The sequence below is a fragment of the Cucumis melo genome, chromosome 4 (genome assembly GCF_025177605.1).
Source record: "Cucumis melo cultivar AY chromosome 4, USDA_Cmelo_AY_1.0, whole genome shotgun sequence".
Lineage (NCBI taxonomy): Eukaryota > Viridiplantae > Streptophyta > Magnoliopsida > Cucurbitales > Cucurbitaceae > Cucumis > Cucumis melo.
In genome coordinates this window covers 31,504,662-31,521,579 of record NC_066860.1, presented here as the reverse complement: position 1 = coordinate 31,521,579, position 16,918 = coordinate 31,504,662, and the positions used below count along the sequence as shown (strand labels likewise).

General features: G+C 32.3%; 4 protein-coding genes across 4 annotated transcripts; 2 read left to right on the top strand and 2 right to left on the bottom strand.

The window, feature by feature from the left end:
• Positions 1–334: 334 nt before the first annotated feature.
• On the bottom strand, positions 335–1,518 carry LOC127149096 (L10-interacting MYB domain-containing protein-like). The gene is made up of 2 exons (XM_051084070.1): positions 1,138–1,518; positions 335–1,058 (listed from the first exon to the last, which is right to left on the bottom strand). The coding sequence occupies exons 1-2, from the start codon at positions 1,501–1,503 to the stop codon at positions 522–524; spliced, it is 903 nt and encodes a 300-aa protein (XP_050940027.1). The 5' UTR covers positions 1,504–1,518; the 3' UTR covers positions 335–521.
• Positions 1,519–6,256: 4,738 nt separating this feature from the next.
• LOC103486734 (strigolactone esterase D14-like) lies at positions 6,257–9,038 on the top strand. Its single transcript, XM_008444782.3, has 2 exons — positions 6,257–6,702; positions 7,149–9,038. Exons 1-2 carry the CDS (start codon positions 6,308–6,310, stop codon positions 7,609–7,611), a joined length of 858 nt encoding a protein of 285 aa, XP_008443004.2. The 5' UTR covers positions 6,257–6,307; the 3' UTR covers positions 7,612–9,038.
• A 590-nt stretch (positions 9,039–9,628) lies between these two features.
• LOC103486733 (serine/arginine-rich SC35-like splicing factor SCL33) lies at positions 9,629–13,010 on the top strand. The gene is made up of 6 exons (XM_008444780.3): positions 9,629–9,790; positions 10,358–10,513; positions 10,736–10,813; positions 11,477–11,641; positions 12,385–12,510; positions 12,627–13,010. The coding sequence occupies exons 2-6, from the start codon at positions 10,368–10,370 to the stop codon at positions 12,742–12,744; spliced, it is 633 nt and encodes a 210-aa protein (XP_008443002.2). The 5' UTR covers positions 9,629–9,790; positions 10,358–10,367; the 3' UTR covers positions 12,745–13,010.
• Positions 13,011–14,683: 1,673 nt separating this feature from the next.
• Positions 14,684–15,697, bottom strand: LOC103486736 (F-box/kelch-repeat protein At2g44130-like). The gene has a single exon (XM_008444785.3). The coding sequence runs from the start codon at positions 15,695–15,697 to the stop codon at positions 14,684–14,686; it is 1,014 nt and encodes a 337-aa protein (XP_008443007.2).
• Positions 15,698–16,918: the final 1,221 nt, after the last annotated feature.

Below are 16,918 nucleotides of genomic sequence, written 5' to 3'. Positions count from 1 at the left end.
TTGAACGGTAAGATACCTAGATGATTTCAGATTTGTCTTTGATTTTAAATCTTCACAAAACCTTATGAATGTAATTCTTTTCATTCTAAAACAATCAAAACATCTACTATCGTTTCCATTTAACAACTCAATCACATAATCATGTCCTCTCAGTGCAGAGGTTCTACATGGTTGTTTTGAATATTGTATCCTGTTGAAGCTCATGTAGAATAAAGTAAAAAGGATGCAAATACCATCATCATCGTCGTCAGAATCAAAACCGTCATCAGAATGATTATCTTGAATCAAGTCCATATCAATTCACTAGTATATCCCTAAATCAAACACAAAAAATGTACAAATCAAAGACTATTTATGACATAATCCATCTCAATACATCAAACGTAGCCATGTTAAAAAACAACACAAACCATAAAGTCAATTGAAGTCCATATCAATTCAAAGTCAAACATACAAAATCCATGTTTAAGTCTAATATTAAAAAGTAAATGACATAATCCTAAAACATCCCTAAGTGACATCTAAAGACTATTTATGAAATCTCTCTTCCTTGAATCGGGCATGCGCAAAAATAGCTTTCTCCAAGCAAGATCTCCGTGCAAGAGTTTCAGTATTTTGGAATAAGCCTCTCCATCAACATCCTCCATTGTATTTAAAATGTCTAAACATTCCATCAACTCTTCATGGAGATCATCTTTTTTGTTTGATGTTTGACTCTCATCAACTTGACTAGATGTACAACCAAAAGATCTTTTCTCAAGGATGTCATTCTTTCTCTTTGCATTCTCCGCATATACATCTAAGAATGATGAGAAGAAACTGCCAAATTCGTCTTTCTTTCTTCGAAATCGTTTTTTGCTTTTTCCTTTATTATTCTCTTCAACACCAACGTTTGTGTTGCTTGCAACATCATTTTCATTTTCATCTTCAGAATCTGAAATAAGTCTTGTTGATGGGCAAGCATTTACACCTGTTGCAGTAGTATCTCCAAAAATCCTTACGAGCTTTTCATAATGTGGGCAACCACTTTTTCTAAACTTTTTAGCTCTCTTATTCACCTATAGAAAATGAAAACTGTTTAGCTCTCTTATTCGCCTAAAGATGATTAGCAATTGAAAAAAACTGCAACTATTATACCTTAAAAAGCTCATTCCATTGCTCCTCTTCAAGATTGATGGTACCTAATAATGGATCCCAACCATTTCCTGTCATATCACTCAATATCTTTTTGAAGTCTTTGTACATTTGTCTTAATTTGTTAAACTTATTTTTCAATTGATCGTGAGAATAATTATATCCTGCACTAGCAATTAGTTGGCTTCTCATATAATTCCAACTAGTCTTTGTAAATGTTGTAGTTGGTCGATTGCCTTTTGCAACCTCTTCATCCATTAAGTCTACAAACAAAGTTTCACTTTTATTTGACCATGGTCCCTCACCTTTTAATTCATCAATCTCAACAACGTCATCGACACAAAGTTGTTCAGTTGATTTTTGTGACATCCTTTCTACATAATGACAAATCCAAAAATTAGTGGCAAAATTAAAATAAACAAACAGAATGTTTATAGTTTAAACAACATATATCAGTTCAGTTCAAACATGGCTAATTGCAAAAGCAAAAGAAAACATAATAGAATTAATATATAGTTTAAACAACATATATTTATGTAATTAAGCTTTGAGATTGACAAGTTAATAGATTTTTATATATTTTTGTAAATACTGTTTCATGAACATTCATGATGAAATTATTAAGTCATGGCAGAAATCATAACTTAAGTTCTATTAGTAACAAATTAGATATATTGGTCAAGAAGACTGAACATTCTTGTCTCGAAATCAAATTCTATATTCAGTTCTCTTCTCTAACATTTCCATGGAATCATTGTACAATAACACTATGTTTACATACATCACAAATAAGTAATGTTTTTCAGTTTTCTAAAAAACAAAAACCATACATGTGGACCAAATATCAACACTACAAAGAGACTTCCCAACTTCTTGACTTTTAGGTTCCCTTCAATTTAATTACGATGTTGATGGAAAAATGGGAGTGATAGAGAAAAGTCTTTGGATGAAATTGGAAGCTGTACTGTTAAATATCATATGTTAAACATTCATATTTTATACAGAGAATGAAGTTAGTAGATGCATTCATATTCCATACTGGCTTGTTAAGCATACCAGGAGGATCTATCCATTTTCAACAACTTCTGTTTTCACCAAAATTTTCCTTTGAACTGAACAAACCAAGGTGAAAACAGAGCAGCTGGATGTATGCTATTGGTTTCAATCATGACTAATTGAATTCAAATCTCAGTTGGTGGGCAAAGACAGGACTGAAGTTTTACTGAGTATTAAATCTCTATGCAACCAATACATGTAACTCGGGTAAATCTAATTCAACAGCATTCGAACTTTTGTACTAAATCAGCATCAGAAATGGGAATTTGATATATCATGTTCAGCATGAGAAGAGAAATTGTTTCATTCGAGTTCACTAAATTTAGAAAAACCATAAAGACAGCATTTCTTGCAATCTGCAGTCCAAACATTAATTTTCCCATAAAATAACTAACAACAGGAGAAGATTATCCAATTGCAGGACTCTAGCATCTTGTAGTGAAACGAAGATCAATGGGCAAGGATTTGGAAAAGCCCACAAAAAAATCAAATACCTAAACTCATCCCAACTCTCAAAAAGGTATGATAGAAAGTATGCTAAGAGTTTGAACTTGAAAAGAAAGCCAAAGACAGAAAGCAAAACAATTCAAAGCGGCATTATATCAAACACCTACCATGCATATTAATAAGCAAATATTTTATCAAACAAGACAATGTCAGGAGAGAATTGAAAACAATAATACTCGAATTCGTAAACATTAAAAACATCCCCAATAGATAAAGAAGGAACAAACATACAGAAATTAAAGAACATAGCCCAAGAATCATGATCCTCTATTCTTTACTAGCTACCATAACGGCAATAAAACACAATTTGAAAGGCGGGAAGCAAAATAATTAAAGAACTTAAAATGAAGAACCAACCCAGAATACCAGAAGATTTACCCCAATAGATACTGCTAAACGCCGAAGCCTGCAGGAGTAAAGGGCATTCGCCAGCACAAAAAGTTGCGGTTTTTAGAGAAATCTGTAGTCGTTTTTCTTAGACGAGAGAAGACAAAACCGAAGAGAACAGCTAGCCGGAGAGAAGACAAAACCGAAGAGAAAACCTAGCCGGAGAGAAGACAAAACGGAGAAGGGAGATGCCTAGCCGGAGAGAATGGAGAAGACGAGTGGAAGAGGAAAAGAGAAACAAAAAGAAATAAAGATGGGAACGAAACGAGAGAAACTTGTTTTTTTTGTTCCCACAAATTCTTAGATAAAATAGAAACGTTCCTTATTATTTTGAGAACAAGAAACAGGAAACTTTATCAAACAAATTCGTTTCTTAAAAATTAGAAACAGAAACAGGAAACGAGAAACAGGAACGTTATCAAACGGGCCCTAACTTGTCATATATTTCATTGTTTCTTAAAGCGTTTGTTTTACCTTTCTCGTGACTTTGGAATTTTTCTTTTCTTTTTGTTAAACTTGATGTTGAAGTAGAAGTAACGTCAACAATTCTAGAAGCTTTTTGAAGTATTTACATAAATAGGTTAATCGTAAATATTAAATTTCTCATGATTCATCTAGAATATTGTGTAAATGTATTTAAAAAGAACGTCTCAGCATTTCTTTAGGATTCGAGGAAATCGAGTTCCTCTAGATGGGAAGTGTCATATAAATATCTAGAATAGTTTAAAACCAATAAAGTTTAGAATAATCTTTTAGTCTAAGCTCAAGGATGTCACGCCTACAAGCAGGATTTGAGTCCTCATTTGTAAAGCAAAGCAAATAAGCTAGAGAATTAGGGTGTATTTGGAAGTGATAGTTAGGGATATCGATTTTAGGAAAAAAGTTTTGGATATGTTTGGTACCATTATATTTAGTTCTAAAAAATTAATTTTTAGAGTTACTTAATTGTACTTTTGATATGTGAAATAATTATTTAAATAATTATGGTAAAGATCCATTTCTATTTATTTTATTGCTATTCTTATATGCATTTTGGTATATGTTCATATATAGATATGAAAGAAATTTCGGAACATATATAATTGTTTGTTTTATTAACGATTTAAGTATTTATGTTATATTTTATTTCGATAATTAAATTAAGAAAGCAATTAAATTGAGACCTAATTGCTTCCAACCAATTTGAAATATTTTGATGTTATCTAAAATCAATTTTCGTTTATGATATACCATCATTTTTTACCATCTCAAAATTATTTTCAAACACACTTTTAGCGAAGAAATATGAGCTAGTGTTGAGAGAACGAACGAGTATTCCCTCCATAGTGTCATCTGTTTTGATGAAAGTTTCTTTTTTCTATTATCAATTTAAAGTTTTCAGTGTTAAAGCATTTCTTATTGGCTTTGTATTGAAAGTAGAAATATCTATCTTATTGAGATATGCAATAGAAACGTAAGCCATTTACTTTCCTGGCGTTAATGTATGGACTCCCCCTCGAATTCAATGGTATTATTGGCCAGTAAATGTGACAGCAATTGAGGGTTCATGGCTGAAGACCTGCTTTTGGATCCGACAAGTAATAAATAAGTTAGGTCCTGTATCAATTTTTGAAAATTAGATTTATTTCTTTCATTTTCTTACCATCACTTTTGTTTCCTTCTTTATTAGGAGAGTGGTTGTTATTAGTCAAATTTCAAAAACTAAAATAGTTAAATAAGTTTTTAGACGAAGAATTGTCATAAATAGCAAAAAATTGAAACTGTTTATTAAATACAACAAAAAATTTCAAATGAGTTATAGATAATTTAATAATTTTGTTATAGTTCGTAAGTAATTTTGTAGGTTTTTTTTAATTACAATTATAGGGACAAGATATCGAACCTTTAATCTCTAAGTTAGAAGGTTACGTCGATTACAACTAAACTTACTTTGGATTAAGAGATTCAAACCATAGATCTTTGGTTGGACTAGTAGTAATAAAGGATCATGAAAATTTGATAAGAGATTAAGAAAAGATAAGTTCAATCTATAGTGGCTATAAATATATTATATAGTTCTTTTCGTAAGCCTGAGATGTGTGGAAGTTAGTGGATATGCCATAAATTTAAATATATCAATTGAATCAAAGGTCATTAAATGAGGCACAGCAGGGAAGGAGAAGTAGAAGTAGAGATGTTGAAACAGCTTTATTTCACTATCAGAGGGACAATAAGCCATAAATCCAAAAAGTGGATAGCAATAGACATGTTAGTAAATAGATGGCCAACTTAGTTGGTGAGTATTTATGATATATTATTTGCACTTTCTGTCTTTAACATAAACCCTAACCAACCCAATAACAACTTATCTTCTCTTGATGATAACAAAAAAATAAATACAAAAATACAACTGATCAGAACAAGCAAGAAAAAAAAAGGCCAAATTAACCCTTTTTGTGGTTCCATGTGCTCTCTTTTCCATTGTTTTATGTTTTTTCTTATGTGAGTAAAGTGATTCCCTCTTTCTTAGAATGTGATGGGAAAATGAAAGTAGGGCTTCGGTTTATAACAAGTTGATTTGTAATAATGGACGATTCTAATGTCATGCTTTGTGGTCTTAGAATTGGAAAGAACAATCAAGATCGAAGTCTACCTTTTTGGATTTTGATTTTATTTCCATTTCAAGCTTTGTGTTGTAATTGCAATTGCAGTGTGTGGTCTAATGTTACTCTAGGGGTCAAGAAGATATCTACTCGATATGTATATATATTAGGATGGAGGATCAAACCATCACCTTCTAATGTGAAAGGTCATGTTAATTATGAATGAAAGATCGTATTAGTTACTATTAAGCTAAGTTTCGTCTAAAATAAAAATATAAAAACCAAAGACAGTTTATAATTAAAAAGATTATTGAACTTAATTCAATATCGTTATTCATCCATTTATTTATGAAAAGTACAAAATACTTAAAGGAAAGACTACCTTATATAGTTCAACTTAAAAAATTTCCAATTTATTTAAAATTTTCAATATTTGCCTTTCACAAGGACAAACTCAACTGAAAATATGACACAAAATTTATCTCAGGTCAACCTTTTTTTCTTTTTTATTTTTTATTTTTAACTTTTGAGTGCAAAAACTACTATAAATACACATAACTAATAGAACTAAGTATATCCCAACACTCCAAAGCTTTATCCACATTCCATTCGATCTCCATATCCTAAAAAAAAGCATTAAAATGAATAATGGATTCAACTGTAGAGGTGGATCAGCCATTGCTGAAGCTCTCAAGGTCAATGTGTATGGCAATGGCACCGAGACACTCGTGTTGGCACATGGGTTTGGGTCGGATCAAAATGTTTGGCATTACATGATTCCCTACCTTGCTTGTTTCTTCAAAGTGGTTGTTTTTGACTTGGTTTTTTCTCCAAATGTGAAGCTTGAGCTTTATGATGAGAGGAAGTACTCGAGTTTTGATGGATATGCCAAAGATCTGTTATGTGTTCTTGACCATCTCCATGTTAAGAGAACTATTTACGTCGGTCATTCCATGTCCGCTATGGTTGGATGTGTTGCTGCAACCCATAGGCCTCAACTCTTTCACCATCTTATATTGTTAAATGCCTCTCCAAGGTAATTCCCCCCTCTAAAACTCTCCCTTTGTTTTTCTTTTTCTTATAGTAACAACTGTTGTTATCGGAAAAAATGAAATAATACGAAGGCAAACAAAAAATTGAGTCAATAGGAAGAACTCCACTAGTTATAGAAGGTCTTCGAGTGGTTGAAAAGTTATTTTTAAGCAAAAAACTTACTATGTGTAGCCGCATAGATAAACATTTTTGGAATAACGAAGGAAAATGCTTTTCTCTCGAGGGCATTTCAACTTTTCTTTTTCTTCAAAAATATTAAGATTTAAGTGCTTTTAATGTGTTAAAATCACTTTCTAAAAGTTTGGAACACTATAGGAAGCTAGCATATGCCAAACTTAATTTCATTTTCTATATAGCAAAATAAATATAAAACGTTTAATATTCATGATTTTGATTGATTATTGTTTTATTAACTTTTTTGGTCTTTAGGTATCTCAATGGTGAAGGATATATTGGGGGATTTGAAAAGCCACAAGTTGATGAAATTTTCAAAGAAATGGATAAAAACTTCACAAAATGGGCAAAACAATTTGTTCCATTTGCTGTGATAGTGAACAATTCTAAAGCAATGGCAGAAATTGAGCATTCTTTGGGAAGAATGAACCCAAAAATTGCTCTAAGTGTTGCAAAAATGGTGTTTTTAAGTGATTTAACAAAGCTTCTGCCAAAAGTAAAAACTTCAACCTCCATTATTCTTACAGAAAAGGACAATATTGTCCCAAAATCAGTTGCATTTTTCATAAAATCAAATATTGGTGGTAATTCAAATGTTAACATATTGAAATCTCAAGGCCACTTCCCTCAACTAACAGCTTATCCCCAACTTTTGAAAGTTTTGACTAAAGTTCTTCAACTCAAACAGTACAAGATATATCAACAATTGACAAATTGATCCAGCTCGTGTTATCGTTCGTGATATCGCTAATTGATCCAACAAACTGAGGACGATGATCAATCCATTTGTAAGATTTTTATTAGATGATGAAGTAATCTATTTTCATGTTGGTTGTGCAAAGTTAACATCATTATGTTTGATCCCACAGCTTTCTTGGACTCAGCTATATATACATTTATTACATAGAAAAAAAGGATGTCTAAAAAAGGGGCTGAATATAATGTGTTTATTTTCAAATGATTTATTCAATAATATAATTTAAAACACCATTCATCTCAAGACCTACACACCAACCAACTACCAAGGAGTTATTTTGTTAATAATTAATTAAATAATATATAGTTGATGAGATGTGAGAGAATTTGCTTTAGAATATGGAGTTGTAAAATATAGACAAATGGGAAAATTGGATTGTGGAAGAATTAATGAAGATGATGAGCAAGATTCATTTTAGATATGCACATAGAAAACTAAGTTGCAAAGATCAATAGAGACAAGCACCTAATATGAAGTTTTTTTTTAATTTAGATTCATGACTTTTGTGATATGAAATTAAAGGCATTGGCATTGCTCTATAATAATACTCCAAATGGAAGTTATTACTTTTTAAAAGATTTGTTTTTCTAATCATTTGATTGTATCATCGAACGGTTAAATTACTGTAACAAACTTTCGAATCACACATGGCGACTTTGAAAGCACATGTCTCGCTAATTCGATACTTTATTCTTTTCTTACTCGTTTTCGATTGCTTGCTTTGTTGTAAAGAAAAATTACGATGAGAAATTGGGATGAGATAAACAATTTCAGCGTGTAAGTATGCAACCAAACATCTAAAAATAACTTGATTAGTTGCTTAAAAGTGGATATTTTTTTCAATTTATTTTTTCAAAGGGCCATCTATAGGAAATTTTCACACACACATATAACAAACATAAATTGTTAGTCAAGGAAAATAAGGAAGTACTAAATCTAAATGCATCAAAGTTTTCAATCAATCAAAAGTTAAAACACTTCATAAATTTGTTGAGGGTTAGTAAGTTTAAATGTTTCCATGGAATTAGATTAGATTGAATAATAAGTTATGAAATCTTTAATCCATAGTAGTCAATAATCAAACCCATTTTCAATCTGAATAACTTAATTAAATAAAAGAGCATTTCATTTTCTTAAACTCGTCCCTTCAAATTGCTTATAAAGTTTCTTATTCATTCTTGTAAAATTTAATGATCAAATAAATTTGAAGAGATTGAATAACTAAGTAGTGGTATAAATTCAAGGTACATAACTTTGAGTTTGATATTTCAATTTAATCGTTAAGGTAATTTTAAAACATTACAAATTTAACCTTAAAACTTTGAAATTCATTTTGATTCTAATTCCTAAGTTTCAAGTTTTACACTCAAACTTAAATTTTCATTAAATATTCACAAACGATTAGAAATAATTTCTATTGATTAATCCAAAATAACTATGAATTAAAATTTTTGATTTGATTCGAATAGTGATAAAAAAAATAATGAAACTTAATTAATCATTCCTATTTTGAATTAATTAGGCAAATTCCCACGTAATTGTTAAAAGCTCACAAAGGAAATTTTTTAATGCTACCGTAATGCTAAAAATTTCCTCCATCTTATACTATTTTTTTTCAGTAAAAATCATAAGAGTTTACAATTGTTTGTTCACTATTCTGCTATTGCTCCAAACCCATACTAAGAATAAACTAAAATCTAAAAGGCTTTTTTTGTTTTTTGTTTTTTGAATTTACCATAAGTTATTAAAAAAAAAAAGGTAATGAATAAGAATATTAGAGAAAAATTAAAAATAGGAAAGTTACAACTATATTTATACTCCAAAAAGAAAACCCCCAAAAGAATATAAGAAGTTACACCTATGCATTTATTTTTACTAAAAAACAATATTATTTATTTGATTATCATTCTAGGTTATTGTGGATGAAGCATAACCGTCGATCTCCATCTAGCCAATGATCATAAAACAGTCCCCACAAGAAACAATAGACACGCGACGTACACAATCAAAACCGAGAGAGAAGTTTCTCGAACATAAAAGGGACGTTCGAGGTAGAACAAAGGAACATCCAACAATTTTGCTCTTCCAGCCAGCTTGAACGAGGCGCCTCCGTTTGCTTCATCGGTTCTCCGATTCTCAGGTTTTTGCCTTATTCTTTACTTTTTCAATATCTCTATATTTTCTCTGATGGAGATTGCATTTGTACGAGTTTTTATTCAAGAATTGCTGATGATAAATATTATTATGCATGAGAATTTTTCCTTTTTTTTTTTTTTATTTAATGCCGAATTCTGTTTGATTTCCACTTGATCTCGTTCGAAGATCGTTAGATGTGAATGAAGCTGCAATTATAGCCGTCGTGTGTGTTTCCCTGTGTATGGAAATATTTTGATTTGTTCGAAATCGATCTCTTTAGCTCTGAGGAAATATTGGAGCGGTTGATCGAAGGAAAAGCTTATATTGCTTTCGATAAAATTTATTAGGCTGTTTTTGGTTGATTGTGTGTGTTTTTTCTAAATAGCAGATATCGTTTTTGTTTTCTAAATAAATAGTAGTCTGTTACTGATTCTTTCGTTAATCTGTCGTATGGTGGTACCTTGCTGATTGATTTGTTAGTGTCTGCAAACTTAGGCTTGTCTGCATCTTAATGTTCAGCACATTTGTTACTAAAATCTTGATTTATTTCAATTTTCTTCGTGTTGTTAAGGAAATCGAAAATGAGAGGTAGAAGTTACAGTTACAGTCCATCACCACCAAGAAGTTATGGCAGGAGATATCGTAGTCCTAGTCCAAGGGGTCGTGGAGGTCGTAGAAGGGACCTGCCAACAAGTCTTTTGGTTAGGAACTTGAGGCACGACTGCAGGTTTGTGACTGCATTCTATATTTCGTGGCTATTTCATTTGCCTGGTCTTTTATACATGAAATTGTGTGTTGGTTCTTCGTCTCTCATCACATATATTACATGCATGCGATGGAAAATGCTAAGGAATGCTTTATTTTGGAGAATACAAAGGGAAAAGGAGATTGTGTTTGGTTTTTTTCTCTATTGAGTTGATAAACTTTTTTATTCGTATGTACTTTGCAGGCCAGAGGACCTACGTGGATTATTTGGGCGGTTTGGTCCTCTTAAGGACATTTACTTGCCACGAGATTATTATTCTGGGTAGGGTACTTTGGAAGATTGTTATATTGATTTTCTATGCATTTGGTGCGTATGCATGTATGGATGTTTTTCCTGGATGTTTTAACTCATTTTAGTCCTTTAGTTTTGGACGCATCTGATCTACTTTACATATTTGTAAATATGTTTTTATTGATGGTTGTTCCTAGTGATTGCTTAATGGTGTGGAAATGGTCATCTGTTTTCAATTATTTGGTTTTCCAATAATAACATACAATCTGTTTATGGAGTTTGGTTGTTTTTATTGAAAGTACTAGTGTTGAAGACAACCAATGAAGTAATAAGAGTATCTTGTGGAAGACAAGAAGCAAGTAATTTGTTTATTGTGTTGAAGACATTCAAGTAAGTTCTGATGACTTAATGTGTACATGAAGATTCGGTGGAAGTTGGGTTAGAGTACATTGAGAAGAAGTTCAAGTCTTGAAGAATTTCATCTCAATTTTTTCTTAGCCACTCAGAAGGTTAGCATGGTGATGTTAATATTCTCTTGTTAGAGCTCTCTGTCGATGTTTCTGTCACTCGCAATCGATGGATTAATGATCAATGATGCCACTGGTTTAAGTGACATTTTCTGAAATTTTCTGAATCAGTTAACATCCTTTGTTAAAAATTGTATTATGAACATTAAAATGTTTGTGACTGCAGAGAACCACGTGGTTTTGGATTCGTTCAGTTCGTTGATGCCGCTGATGCTGCTGATGCCAAGTATGAATTGGATGGCGAAGTTCTCCTGGGTCATGAACTAACTGTTGTGTTTGCTGAGGAGAACAGGAAGAGACCTGAAGAGATGAGAGCAAGAGACTCATCAAGGTTGCTATCTCTTTCCTTAACTGTTTTTTAATAACCAATTTCTGTTGCCAAGCTAGGATTGTATCTTTTCGAAATTCTCTAGAAGCATCCCCAAACTTCTCCTATATCTGTAAAGTATCTTTAGAGACTGAGGTACAACCAGAGCATTGGTCCAGACAGTTTTCATGTCTTTGAAAATTTGACCAAAAAGATGCATTATTGATGGCAAATCGTGTATGTTACTAGGGATGCACTAGTGCTAATATATTGGGAGGATTTGGGGAAAATACATGGAAGAGATGTAAAGTTACAAAAAACCTGCCTTCTTTTACATAAATGGAAGAGATGTTACTGCTCTTCACTCGTCGAACGATGTATGGTAATTGAGTGTTGAACTTACCATGAAATATAGACCAAATAAAATGTAGGAATCTGTAGGAATCTTAAGTTTCCATCTCTCGGAAGAAAATTCCAGAACGAAGTTGATTCCACTAAAAAAGAATTTAAGTACTTGAGTAAATTGACTGTAGCCATTTGATACCTATCACTCATCGACCATCGTTGTGCTTTCAGTCAAGGGAAAAGGAAGTTGTATGTTTGATTCAAAATTGCCTCTGGCTTCGTACTCTATCCTTGGCCTGCTCTTTTTTGTTTCCTTTGTGAAATGTTTCTGGCTGTTAGCGGCAACAATCTTTTGAGGAGTCCTTTATTAATTGTAAATATAAGTACTGATTATTATGGTTCGTGTGTGAAATTGTTAACAGGGGTCGGTCCTACAGTTACAGCCGCCGGCATTCACCGTTGCGATATTCACGATCACCGCACTATGATCGAAAATATTCACGTAGTCCTGAGTATTATTCCCCTGCACGGTCCAGACGATATTCAAGGTGAGTGGTTATAATTTGTACTCTTCTCTCATTTATGATTATTTACTCCAAAAGAAACGGCGGGGGGCAGAGGGGTGGTTTGTTCTAATTTCTAATCTCTCATTTATGTGACATAGGTCGCCTAGGGGCCGCAGATACAGGGAGCAATCCTACTTAAGGTCACCATATGATCCAAGGGGCCGCAGTTACAGCCGAAGCAGGAGCCGTAGCTATAGCCGAAGTTATTCTAGGTAAGTAAAAGTACTTAATCGAAGTTTTAAGAAGAAGCCAGCCAGCTGATGTTTCTGAAGACCCAGAAACTATGATTTTAATTATGTTTGGAATTTGGATTTCGGAGGCTTTTGTATATGTCTTCTTAGAAAATTCTTGTTTTAGAGATGACTGATTTTTATGCTCTTAGTTGAACAAATTTATGAGCTTTATGGCTGTTTTCTTCATGTAAAATGAAACTTTGGAATTTTAGACTTTTCTCTAAAATACTCCCCAACATTTCTATCAAAGATCATGTCTTAATGTTTGTCTGCTAGTGAGATTAACATTGAGACTGTATGCTAAAAAACTACATATTCTATGGGATTTTGAAAAATTGGCGCAAAAAGAAAATCCAAATTCTATATACTTCCCTATAGCTTTTTTCCTTCTTTTTTCTATCGGTAAGAATCTCTTGTATTAGACCATCGACTTCTGTGTTGTACAATTCAAATATTAGTGACTTGTACAAATGTTTCACGATCGCATCTCTTAGTTTTGTAACCAATTATAATCTTGTATAGGCTCTTAAATTTTCATCCATTTCCATAACTTCAAAAAAAAAAAAAAAGACTTGAAAAAGAAAACATTGAAATTTTATCCAAAATAGTGGTAAGTTGTTGCAAAATTTTAAAATCTATCCATATTTAGACACCAATTGAAGCCCTATTAAACACTGAAATTTGGTTGGTTGGATTGGCAACCATACAAATAAAGTTTCCAAATCATCCTTTAGCTCATCTTTTCTTTTTAATTTTAATTATGTAGTATATCGGAAGCACATAATTAATAGTAATATCTCATTAAATTCAAAAAGGCCAAATATAAAAATGATGAAGATATATTTTTATTAATGTATGTGTGTGTGTGTGTAATTTTGGGTTCGGATTGAGTCAAAAACAAATCTGGTTTTTTCTTCTTACATTTTGGGTTGGTTAGCACGGATTTGGTTTTTTGAAAACCTGTATGTAATTTAGATATCCAATGTTCTAGACCATTGAATATGAATACTACTGAATTATGAAAATGTCAAAAAAAAAAAAACTACAAAAACATCCATAATTAAGTTATATTACAAAAAAATTTACACCTTTTGTATTCAAAAGTTTATTTAAGACTTACTAGAAGTAGTGATAGTGAAAATATAAAAATATAAAAAAAAAAATTATAAATTTAGCTTATTTATTTTAACAAATTAATATAAGTTTAGTTCATGTAACATTTGTATATATTTAAGAATAAGAGATTTCAAGTTCTGATAAGAGGTTTCAAGTCCCCTAAGTTGTATTAAGATATATTTATAAGCTGCGCTCTTAATAATTTGCTTACGATAGGAAGTACAATGGAAAAAAATTTTATAGCAAATGTAAACGCACAACAATTTGCTTACAATATGAAGTGGATGTGTACGCACATTTTATAGCAAATGTAAGTGCTCAATTTTCAGTGTCAGTCTATGCCCAAAACCGACGCTGAACAATTTCCAACCATTTTCTTTAATTAAAAAAAACAAAACAAAACAAAAAGCAAAATAGAGAATTGTCTAACTGTACGAATCTCCAATGGTCGATTTCTTAAAAATGGAAGTTTTAAAATAGATAATAAATAATAGATAAAAATATCAGAGATTTTCTTTTTTTTTTTCTTAGAATTTTAGTAATTGTAATCAATAAATCTTCAATTCAATCCATTTCTAGTTTTATTATAGAATTTTCATTACTTTTTTATTAACATTTTCACTTTATATCTATTAAATTTAAAATTTACTAATAGAAGTCAGAAAGATTAAAATTGAATCATAAAAAGCACAAAAACCAAAATCCAAAATCGTATTTTTAACGTAAATAATAATACAAATTGCTATTAAGAAAAAGAAAAAGAAAAAATGGAGTGAAGGATATTTACAAAAAAGGGGAAAGATATTTCAAATGTGGGTGTAAGAAGCCGATTGTACGAACCCCGAAAATTCCTCCGGCAATTCTATTCTCTCCAACTTACCATTTTGTCCTTCTCCCATGAAAACTCCATTCCTCCCCATGAACACCATTGCCCCCTTTTCCTCCATATTCACCCCCACAATTCCTTCCCCCTCCACCGCCGTCGTTTTCGCCGCGACCGTCGCCCAGTTGAACAGTTCCCCTTTTCTCCCCACTCCCACCACGTTTCTTGGACTTCTCTCCTCACACCACGCGTTCTCCACGCGCCGCCACTTCCCTGTATTTGTCTCATAAACCTCCGCTGTCCTTTCGAAATCCCCCTGATTTTCAGTCTCATACCCACTCACTACCCATATCTCCGACCCAATCGCCACCGCCTCGCACTCGTCTCTTCCCGTACTCATTGCCGGCAACTCCCTCCATTCGTCATTTCTAATGTTGTAAACCCACGCCGTCGCCGCTGCGTTCTTCCCCTCGTCGTGCCCGCCGGCGACGAAAATTTCACCTCCGTACTCTGTTGCGCCGAAAAACGACCTCTTCTCCGGCATACCTTTCCCTTGCCTCCATTTCTCCGCTGCGAAATCGTACACGAACACATCCTCCACGGGACGGTAACTCACCGGATCCCATCCGCCGATGACCACCAGTTTTCCATCGACGCCAATTATCCGGCAGAACAGGGGAAGCCCATTTGGGTACTTCTCGATGGGTTTGATCCGAGTCCAATTACCGGTAGCCGGATCGAAGGCCGACACACCAAACGCGATCGGAGCGGCTGATTTGGCTTCATCGCTAACTGGCAGCGGAAGTGACTGGACGGCGAACACGGCTGTATGGGTTCGGCCGGAAAGTTTTCTGAGATTGTAAAAATGGCGGCTGAGAAATAGACGGCGCCAGCGACGGGAAACTCGGGCGGCAAGTCGGTGAGTTGTAAAATGGGAGCGAGTTAAGCACTCAAGAGCAATTTCTTCGGGCAAACCAGGGATCAATTCATCTGCCATATCCATCATTCTTTGTTCTAACACTCCGTTTTGATGTTTCTGATTCCATTTATTTATTTATTTGGGTATTTATAGAGCGAAAAATGCTTCTAGAAAATCACCTTTTTATTTTTTTATTATTGTTATTATTATTTTATTTATATTTTTCCAATGTCTAATTTCTGCTGTTTTGTTTTAACTGTGGGGAAGTGAAATGGGAATGTCTTATCCAAACATTATTATTTATTGCATTCTTTTCCTCTTTTTTTTTTTTTCTTTTTTTACTTTCTTTTGTTAAAACTATTCATTCCAATTTATTAAATTTAGAGTAAAAATTCAATAACATTGATGTTTTTATTTTTGTAAATTAATTAATTTAGTTATGAACTTAAAGTAGTATTGTTGTACACATGTTACACATTAGCAATTTTAATTCGTTTTATTCTATCCAATTCACTCGTAATATTTTTAAATATTTATAAAATACAATAAAATCTACTACTTTATATCAATATCGATGATATACGTTTTATGTAAAAAAAAGTTAGCTAATGTCTAAATTATCACATAATTGGAAAGCCAACTACTTCTATATATATTATATGTACTCATATTAGACACAATAGTATATTTTACACAAAAATAGAGTACTTTACTTTACATAGGTACATATATTTGAAAATGTAAGATATTTTATTGTTTTAAATTGGAAGGGTCAAAATGTAATATTAATTAATAGTTAGATGGCCAAAGCAGGATACTTAAATTCATTAACTATATATAATTAGAGAGAAAACAGGGAAATTTATAGCTCCCAATTTTAACAAACCTAAACTTCTTTGGGATTTGAAAGACTTCTATTTGTTATAATCAATGTTATATAGTTACGTTAGAGAGATTAATTAATTTGTTTTTTAAAATTAGCTAATGAATGGACATGTGTGGCTCACAATTTTAGTGTTTTTTTTTTCTGTTTGGTATGTGGTTTAAAAGTTAAAATGTATGTTTTTAATCCGTATTTAATACGTTGTTTGTTGTGCATATTAGTTAAATTAATTATAAATGTAATTAGTTAAAGTTTAGGAATTTAGTCTTTGATTATCAAAGGGTGGCCTAAACCTTTATGTTTCTTCCACAAAATATTGGGGTTTTTTTTTTTTTGTCAAAATTATTCATTAAGGTAGGTCATGCTAGTCTCGGTTCTCTCAAGTAGAAACAAACATACCTTATCCTCCTATACTC